At 40.5% G+C, this 10,271-nt stretch overlaps 1 protein-coding gene and 1 long non-coding RNA gene across 3 annotated transcripts; both read left to right on the forward strand.

The window, feature by feature from the left end:
• Positions 1-385: 385 nt before the first annotated feature.
• LOC143412805 (uncharacterized) lies at positions 386-2,397 on the forward strand. Of its 2 annotated transcripts, none has more exons than XR_013093339.1 (4): positions 386-516; positions 1,091-1,215; positions 1,491-1,805; positions 2,038-2,397. It is a non-coding gene; the product is annotated as an uncharacterized LOC143412805 (long non-coding RNA). The 2 variants fall into 2 exon arrangements; XR_013093338.1 differs by having other exon boundaries at positions 1,696-1,805.
• A 3,855-nt stretch (positions 2,398-6,252) lies between these two features.
• On the forward strand, positions 6,253-7,881 carry LOC143412552 (uncharacterized). Its single transcript, XM_076873595.1, has 2 exons — positions 6,253-6,740; positions 7,629-7,881. The coding sequence occupies exons 1-2, from the start codon at positions 6,481-6,483 to the stop codon at positions 7,879-7,881; spliced, it is 513 nt and encodes a 170-aa protein (XP_076729710.1). The 5' UTR covers positions 6,253-6,480.
• Positions 7,882-10,271: the final 2,390 nt, after the last annotated feature.

Raw genomic sequence — 10,271 nt, forward strand, 5'->3', positions numbered from 1 at the left:
CCACAATCTTCACGGAAATCTGGACTATGGCTATGTGCAGAATTAATATGACTCAGTAGGGATTTGAGGGTCAGACCCACAAAAACGATGTAGATAACACAGCGCCAAATCATTTTGTTTTACTGGTCTGTGAACTACTTTTCCCATAAAGTCAAGATAACCAGGATTATTCCATTATGGGGTAGGAATGGCTATCCTAATTCAGTGCCTTATAACAGCTGTAGTAAGTAACAGCACCCACACGTCAGTATTTACAGAACGTAATCTAACTAAATAGTCAAATATTTAAATATATATCATTTTATAGGTATAAAAGAGCGAACTAAACTATTTCCGTACACAACCCCATACTCCTGAGTTGGTACAGCCCACCTTCCCGCCTCTAGCTCCGTGCCTAAGCGGTTGGATTGCAGGATTTTGGGGTCTGGGTGTAGATGCGATACAGTTGGTACAGTGTGAAGAAATTAAGGCACGCTATGGAAAAACTGGACGAAATAACAATTGCCAACCTGAAAGGTATGTGACTGTTTTGTTTTTTCTATGTTTTGTGTTCTGGTATGTTGCATGTTAAGTCGCTAGCATGGCAGGCTATACCCGGTTGTTAGCTTAACTTAGCTGTGCGGTTAGCTTAGTTGCATTAGCATTTTTAAATATGCTAGTGCAGAAAGTTATGAAAGAATTCATGTCCAGTTATTAGTTTCAGTGTCTGTGAATTTATTCAACAAGTGTGCAAAGTGCCATAAGTTAATGCCAGTTTTACAGAAATTGTGGGAGTTTCAAATTTCTATTAGTGAAGTTATTTCATTATATACTTTAGCCCAGGAAGCAAAAAAAAAAAAAACATTTATATGTATACATGCATTTAATTGATGTATCACAAATATATTACTTTTACCAGTCAATAGGAGGAAGGTAATTTAGAACCTGTGGAGCAGTGAGGAGGGAGAATAATGGAATAGAGTCATGGTTTTAAATGGTAAATATTAAATTATGTTTCCTATGTATCCTGTCTGTTACCCAAGCAAAGCTGTCAGCTGGCTTGCACATGAGGATAAAGCAATGTAGTGATAATTGGAAACTCCTATTGCAGAAGCAAATGTTGGAGAAGACCTGCTCTCATCACTTTCACGAGATGACATCAAAGATCTGTTTCCTGGTCCTGAACATTGCCTCAGGCGTCGGGCTCTATGGCTTGCAGTGCACAAATGTGAAGAAGTAAGTTCTGTCCTATCGCTGTGTGACAAAACTGAGAACACACCAGCTTGTTTTATGCAGTTTCAAATAATTCCACCAATACTCACTTAACAGATAGACAGTAGAATCTTCTTTAGTTTTGATTTAAATCAAGTGGCCTACACATTTATTAAATATACATATTTTTTATTGTTCAACACTTTACTGATATTTTGTTGTACTATCTTTCATATTTAGAGACCTAAAGTTCTTGTGCAATTTTATGTGAAATTAGCCCTATGTACACTGTATTTTAGAACAAGACTGCTGCTGAAAAAACGCTAACAACTACTGGAGATGGTGACTTCTTCAGAGAGGAACCCAGCACTTACCTCCATCCAAAAACTTTGGATGGAGGTAATGCTACAGTATCTTGATTTGTCTACATTTATGCTTTGCAGATTACATTATTTGCAATGTTTAATGGTGTTGCCCTGTCTTATTTTTCTTTTTTCAAACCAGTGGAACATGCAGCAGCTGTGTTCAGAGCCCTTCCCATGCTTTTCCCTTCCAGCACAGTACCACCTAAGAAGCTGGGCATCTGTAGTGAGGCTTTTTTCCATGTCCTAAAGGTAAGGCTGCAATATTCTATGTGTATATATTGTTGAATTTTGCAGTTACTCATGTTTTCATTTTATATATTTTACTGTGGAGTCAGTCAAATATTCTTAAAGTTCAGATCCCCATAACATGTTGATGTTAATAAAACCTACAAAAAAAGTTGATCTATTTTAAACTGTAATGCAACTCAAAAATTGTGTTTCTTACAGTCTTGTTCTAATACTCTTTTTTTCTGTCATGTAGACTTCAGAAGACCCTGGAGGCTACCTGCGTCAGCGACCCCTGGCTTGTCCAGTTCTGCTTGTCTCTGAAGGCAACTGCATGATAGCTGTTGGAACCACACCGGTGAGCACTTTTGACCGGAAGGATCTTAATGAGGGACTGCTCTATCTGATGGCATATTACTATGCCCTCCACCTCACATATCCATAGTGCATTTCCACGCTGCTGTCTGTCTTGCAAACTGAAATACTCAAAGACTCCATCCATGACCGAGATTCAACCCCCTCTTACAAGAAGGCGCTTGGTGAGTGGAAGTCATTCATTGAGTGAGTCTCCCAGATGACAGACTACATCTGCCTTGTTTATCAGACTCAGTGTTAGTCAGTGAGGTTGTTTTTTTTTCTATAGAAAAGTTGTTCAAATGTAAAACACGTTTGTTTGTGTGGTCGTTAAACTTGTTCTTCTAAAATGTTATGTAATATAGGATTTGAAATAGTGATTGTTTTAAGCTTCAGCAAAATTTATTTTTGATACCAGCCATGAGTGTGTTATACTGTTATTATTCATGTTAAGAGTATCTGGAATATGCACTTCTTATATTGGCCATGTTACACAGTACCCTGCTGAAATGTATAATTTTAGGCATGATTCTCCTGGAACAGACCTCAGTGAGTTACTGACCCATTGCTGTGTCAATAAAAGCGCAAAATCTAAGAGTGCTTTTGCTGTCTTAATTTAAGATGAATTCCCTTATTTTTAGTAGCTTTTTGAAGAGATGGTGTCTTATTCTCAGGAATTTTTGCTGATTATTGTTCTCAGAGTCGAAACATAATTCTTATAGTTAGCTCAATCAAGAAAGAAACAATTCAGTTTTAAGAAAATTTGTCCTATAGTAAGGTGTTTTTTTTAATGTGAAAAATCTAAATTAAGGTGTAGAATCTTAAAGTAAGCAAATAATTCTTGAAAACAGCTTGTTCAAGAAAGCATAATACTCATTTTAGGTGCAGATTTTCTAAATATCAAAGTGTCTTTTACTTATAATAAGTCACATTTTCTTCAAATAAGCATACATTTTAGACAATTTTGTCTAGTTAAAAGGCATATGGCAGTTAGATTAATTTGCTAGTTTTAAGAATTCTAGTCAAGCAACTTTTGCTTACCCCATTGGCAGATTTTTTTGCTCAAAACAAGAAAAATTTGTCAGATTTAAGAACATTTGGCTTGTTTCAAGTATAGCTGTTTTTGCAGTGTATCTGACCCAAATAGAGTGCAGTTCATAACTTCTTACCTGAAATTCAGTTAACCTGACGCTCCGACCGGCAGCCGCCTTGGGTCTGCTTCTCCTCTGTTTGAGCTCCGCGTTAGCCACCACCGGTCGATCGGCGGCCGCCTAGTATGTCTCTTTTTCCTGCATGTCCTTTCTGTCATACACCGGTGGCTAGCTGCCCTCTGTTGTAGCTCCGCGTTAGCCACCACCAAACAACTCGACCAGCATCATCGTCCCATATAAACTAAAAATAAGTCCAGCTGAGACACAGACTCTTTGCGAGCGATCGGGGGGGGGGGGGGGGGGGGGGGGGTGAAAGGAGTGTGAGCTGCCTCACTGTAAGCCAAGCCTGGGTGCTTTTTAGCGAAGTGGCGCTAGCCGCGCTAGCTAGCCGTGCTTGCTAGCTAACCAGCTAGCAGCAACATCGTAAGAGAACTGTTGCTAATATGGGATGTCTTGATAAAACGAGCAGATATTTGAAGTTTACACGAAAATGTCTTAAAAGTTTATTTTGTGACCTAGAAACACTAATAAAAGACATATAAAACGAAGTGGTGGCCGCCATTGTTTGACTGTGTAGAGGCGTGCTATGAATTGTGGGATATGGAGTTTTCCACCAAGCATACACCCTTTTGGCCGTACTACTCCCGGTATACCACTAGAGAGAGCCAACACACCACAAATGAAGTCTGTTTCTATGGGGCCAAAAGATGAATCTTTCCCATGGGCCTAGAAATGGGCCAAAATTTGCACTAAAATCTAAATATTTAAAAAACTATAAAAGTCATAAACACCAAAAGTCATAGCATACTAGTCCAGATCCAGCCGCACAAAATGATATAACATATGTAACCCATGTCTCAATACTGTGCGGCAGATAAGCGCGGGAAAATTAGCACTAAAATATTAACATTTAAAAAACTATAAAAGTCATAAACACCAAAAGTCATAGCACACCATTCCAGATCCAGCCGCACAAAATGATATAGGCTGACAGATAAAATAATTTCATGGTGAGAACTGAAGGAGTCAACTGTGCCAAAATGAATTAATTAAATACACCATTAAATAATTATTTAAATGTGGCAATAATTAATTAAAATGTGAAATAAATAAATAATTAATTAAATGTGTCAATAAGTAATTATATGTGTCAATAATTAATTAATTACATGTGTCGTAAATATTTATGTAATTAATTATTTCGAACTTTAATTAATTATTGCCAGATTTAATTAATTATTTAATGGTGTATTTAATTAATTCATTATGGCAGTCCTGGCATTCCATACTAGGCTGGTGCTTGATACAAAAATAAAGGTCTTTGCCTAGAACGTCTGAACATCATGAACCCAACAGTGTGTCTGCATGTCAAATGACAATTCTGACTTTAAGGCTCTCCTTGACTTTTTCCAAATTCTCAAAAGACTGAACATGTAAAAATTATACATTTTTTCCCCCTTCATGTAGGTGTGTGCGCAGAGATTAACTTTTGTGCTCTTTCATTTTGATCTATGCCATTCACTGTAATGTCAGCTTTTGTGTATGTGCAAGGAGACCAAAAGATGGAAGCTGATTTGTTTCCATGTTTCCACTTGATCTAAAAACATGTGAATGTAATGCAGTAAAAGACATTGTTAATATAAGAATGTAATTTGAAACATAAGGAACTTATCCCAGCCTTCTTGTTGGTCACTGGTTAAGCGTCTTCCTTCACTGTTTCTGTTCCAGTTGTGCTGACAAGGCTGAGACATACTTTCAGTGAAGCTGTTGCCATTCAGTAGTGTAGTTTCCAAATTCGATGTAGCTCACCATATAACACAGAAACACACACACAGACAGTGTGAGAGAGAGCAATAACTGGAGAGATAGAAATACACAGGGATGACTAGAATAACAAAGTTAAAGTTTGGAAAGGAACAAAATAAACTGTAATAGAAAAGAGTAGATCAGAGCAGCTCTTGAAAGAGCCTTAGGATTTGCTTCTATAGTGGGAGAAGAGCTGAAAATAAAATTGTCCCCCATCCATTCATCGATCCATCTTTTTCCACTTATTCAATTTAATTCAATTTTATTTATATAGCGCCAAATCACAACAACAGTCGCCTCAAGGTGCTTTATATTGTACGGTAGATCGTACAATAATAGTTACAGAGAAAAACCCAACAATCATATGACCCCCTATGAGCAAGCACTTTGGCGACAGTGGGAAGGAAAAACTCCCTTTTAACAGGAAGAAACCTCCGGCAGAACCTGGCTCAGGGAGGGGCGGCCATCTGCTGCGACTGGTTGCGGTGAGAGAAGGAAGACAGGATGAAAGACATGCTGTGGAAGAGAGACAGAGATTAATAACAGGTATGATTCAATGCAGAGAGGTCTATTAACACATAGTGAGTGAGAAAGGTGACTGGAAAGGAAAAACTCAATGCAGCTCTGATGATTCATCTTTGTGTTTCCCTCTCACCACATATCCAAACCGATATCATGACGATTCTGTTTTTACAGGTCGGTTGGCAACTGACCCAGATAGACTGCAGGTCATAACTTCTTACCTGAAGTTCAGTTCACCTGACACTCGGACCGGTGGCTGCCTCGGGTCTCTCCTCCTGCCTCCCCTCTCCCTCATCCACCTGCTGGCCTCCACCACTTACTAATGCTACTGAATCTGTGGAAGCTACGCCATAGCCACCACCAAACAACTGAGTTAGTTTTACATACTGGTCAGCATCCAGCTGGCCAGTGTGTAAAAATACCCACCACCTTTCGGCCCACAGAGCAAATGCCCGGTATGCCCGATGGCCAGTCCAGCTATGGTTGTGCCATCAGTTAACCCTTCGCGTGCCAGCTGTGGCACGTGTGCCTAGGGTTGCCGACCCCTGGCCTAAGGGAAGTATGTATAATGTAAACAGAATTGGTCCTAGCATTGAACCCTGTGGAACACCATAATTGACCTTACGGTGTGTTCACACCGAACGCGATGGACGCGAATAAAACGCCCCAAACGCCCCTAATTTGACGCGTGTACATTCGCGTCTCAACGCGTGTCCAAGAAAAATCCATCGCGCCTCAAAATATGATATTTTGACGCGCGTGAACCGGAAATGTGGGAGGAATGTGGGAGGGAGTTGTGCCAGACTGGTATCTTTGCAAGATGGCAGCTATCGAGCTAGCGCTTGAAGAGAGAGTCTCCCTTCTCTATGTACTGTGGAGAGCAGAGCAGCGGCGTAAAAGACGTCCTCGCCGTACCTGGGTCCATCAGGTCCTCCAGAGGCGTGAGCAGTTTGGTGAGTTTCACCACTTGCTCCAGGAGCTGCGCCTGGATGACGGCCGATTCCAGCGCTATCACCGTCGGCCAGTTTGAGGACCTGCTTTCCCTCGTCGGTCCCAGCATCGCCCGCTTAAACACCAACTACAGACGCTCAATCCCACCTGCAGAGCGCCTGTCCGTCTGCCTGAGGTTAGTAAAACTATTTAATATGGTAGTCCTTTATTGATATCTGTGCTAATATGCTAATCCATCCAGTTATACACTGCTAACATGGATGTGCTATGCTAACAGTGAATGCTGTCGGTGTTTACTGAAAGCAAACTGTGGTACAGAGACGACTCTTTATAATATTTCTAGTGATACTCAGAAGCTCTCATCAAGTCCCGATTTAATTCGATTTATGCTGTTATCAGTGTTTGAATGATAGCATGGCTGTGGTGTCACATCAATGTATGCGCTCGGTGTTTGCTGATATCAAACTGTAGCATTAGGACCACTGAGTTAACCTTTGTAGTGATACTCACTCCTTTTTATTTAGACCTGGTTTAATTCTGGGATAGTTGAATATTTGTATATAATCCCTGCAGCTGTCAGACTCTATAGCAGGGGTCACAGCCTTTATTAAAACAGAGTTAGATAAAACTGTGAACAGTTTGGTTCATCTCTAGTTACATGGTTCTATCTTGATAAGCTGTCTTATCACAGATTAATTTTTCAAAAATATTAATGATTTAAGCAAGGAAAGGGCTACATGTCAACACACAACTCTTTATTTCTATTAATGTCTTACTTCATTCCTACCTGATTGACATGTTTAGGAATTATGAGTGATTGGCTCACTGTAGTTGTGAAAGTTGCTACCAATCAAATTATGATATGTTAAAGTTAAAACAAAACACAACTGTTTTAGATATTATCTAATATACATTTTGTAATTATCCTTATAATTACAAAATGTTTTATGTAAGATTTAAGTTTTGTGATTTATATCTGACATCACAAAAGTATTTTGGAATTTGAATAATGTATTTTGTAACTGCAGTACACATAATACTGATTTTGAACAATTTTGTCCAGGTTCCTTGTCACCGGGGACTCCTTCAGGACCATCGCGTTCAGTTTCAGAGTCGGTGTGTCCACGGTGAGCCAGATCACCCCCCAGGCAGCGACGTCCATCTGGGACTGTCTAGTGGACGACTTCATGGCTGTGCCTTCACCTGGAGACTGGCGGTCCATCACAGAGGGATTCCAGGAGCGCTGGAACTTTCCTCTGTGCTGTGCAGCTCTGGATGGGAAGCACATCCAGACAAAGGCACAAATAATAATATAGGAGACACACACATTGATATACACTAAATATTCATTTCATTTCTTTTTTGTGGTGCCCAAATTTATGCACCTGCTTGATTTTGTTTAAACAATTATTGCACACTTTCTGTAAATCCAGTAAACTTCTTTTCACTTCTCAAATATCACTGTGTGTGTCTCCTGTATGATATTTAACTGACATTTTTTATTGTAACAACCAACGATTTATACAGGAAAATAATGTCTATTAACAAGGTTGCCCAAACTTCTGCATCCCACTGTATCAGTATATTTTGTCATTAGTATAATATGAAATAAATTCTACATGTGTCAAGTTGTGTGCCAACATTTGCTGTGTAGTAGAACTGAGACATTAGTCATTATAAACATTTATTTGAAATAATATTAAAAGTCTCAAACAGAAAAACATTAAACATAAATATATAAAATATAAGAATTTACAGAGAGACAGGAATAAAAAGGACCAGCTGCTCTCCAGAGCAGGAACAAGGCTGAGGAGGAAATGCTCCATTGGAGACTGGTGTGGCCTCTTCAGGGACTCCAGGATGGCCAGCTCCACCGCCGATGGACCGTCCTGGGACCCGTCCCTCATCTGCCTCGGAGCCGTCCTCCTCCGTGGGCCTGTAAAACAGCACAAAACAGAAAGAAATGAGAAGGCTGCTACTAGATTTTAATTTCAACATTGAAAAACAAAACAAAAACAATAACAGGATATAATCAGATTGGTTGTAGATATTTAGTAAAGGTGATCACAAGGGAATCCCACCGACTAAAAAGGTATCAGTGCTTGCTGTACATATCTGTGGGTGCAGCAGCAGGAGCTCAGGGACTGGGGATGCTCTGCTGCAGAATCAGTTGGTTCTATCAATACAGTATTAAATGTTAACAGGTTGGATATAATAATCGTAGAGTAGACAGTGGTCCCTCATTTATTGCAGGGGTTCTCAGAATAACTAGCCCCTGGTCACAGTTCTCACAATTGATTCTCAAAGTGCAAACCTTTGTAGATTGCAAAACGTAAAAGTATTATTATGCCGCGGTTTGTCTTCATCTGCCCGCCACTTTCGTGCGCCTTTTTCCCTCACGGTGCAGGTGTGTATTTCCGAATGAGGCTCATAGTTATGGGTGTTTTTGTGCTGTTTTTTCTATTGGACGCGATGGTTATCAAAACCAAACGTGATAAATTTGGCAAGCGCAGGAGATTTGTCAATCAGGCTGCAGAATGCAATGCTGTACTGTGCAATAAAAAATCAGCGAAAAAGCAAAGCAGTGACGGATGAACAGCGGGACTACTGTGTGCTGTTTATTAATAAACAATAAAATATATTCCTAAATGACAACATGCATAAAAGCAGAACGGTATTTGTACGTCAGTGGGAAAATAGCGGTGGCTTGCTAGCTTTTGTGCGGCTTCCCGGGTCAGTGAAAACTTTCAAAAGAGAAATGAATGAACTTACCAGGTTGCCCGATCTCTTCACATATCTTCCTCCAAGCTCGGTCCTTTTTATTCCTGTCTCGGTACTGAAAGCAGCTGGTGTTGTACAGCTCCGAGTTGTTTGCTACCGCATTGATTAGCCTTCCCCTCCATTGAAGTATGAAAGGCTTTGGCTGGATCTGCCCCTTTGACCTAGGTAACAGCCACGTCACCAGGCTCCTGATTGGTTGTCGCGGCGCGATTTGACGCTGGAGTTCAGATTTTTCCAACTCGAGCGGTAGACGCGAAACGCGCGTATGCACAAAATGCAACACAAAAACTCACGCGCGTGGTTTTATTCGCGAGTCAAACGCGCCAGACGCGCTACACTGACGCGCGTTTCACGCGTTTTGGCGTTTTCGCGACGCAAATCTGCTTCCGAATTTTCGCGGGACCCGCAATCGCGCGTCATCGCGCCTTTCCATTGACTTTACATGTAAACCTGACGCTCTATTCGCGTCCATCGCGTTCGGTGTGAACACACCGTTAGTGTGTGAAGAGGACTCTCCATTTACATGAACAAATTGGAGTCTACTAGATAGATATGATACAAACCACTGCAGCGCAGTACCTGTAATACCTACAGCATGTTCTAATTGCTGTAATAGGATATTATGGTCAACAGTATCGAACGCTGCACTAAGGTCTAGCAGGACAAACACAGAGATGAGTCCACTGTCAGAGGCCATAAGATCACTAAAGCTGTTTCTGTGCTGTGATGAGCTCTGAAACCTGACTGAAACTCTTCAAATAAGCCATTCCTCTGCAGGTGATCTGTTAGCTGTTTGACAACTACGCCTTCAAGGATTTTTGATATGAAAGGAAGGTTGGAGATTGGCCTATAATTAGCTAAGACAGATGGGTCTAGGGATGGCTTTTTAAGTAAAGGTTTAACTACAGCCAGCTTGAAGGCCTGT

This window comes from Maylandia zebra, linkage group LG15 (assembly GCF_041146795.1).
Source record: "Maylandia zebra isolate NMK-2024a linkage group LG15, Mzebra_GT3a, whole genome shotgun sequence".
NCBI classification, from domain to species: Eukaryota; Metazoa; Chordata; class Actinopteri; order Cichliformes; family Cichlidae; genus Maylandia; species Maylandia zebra.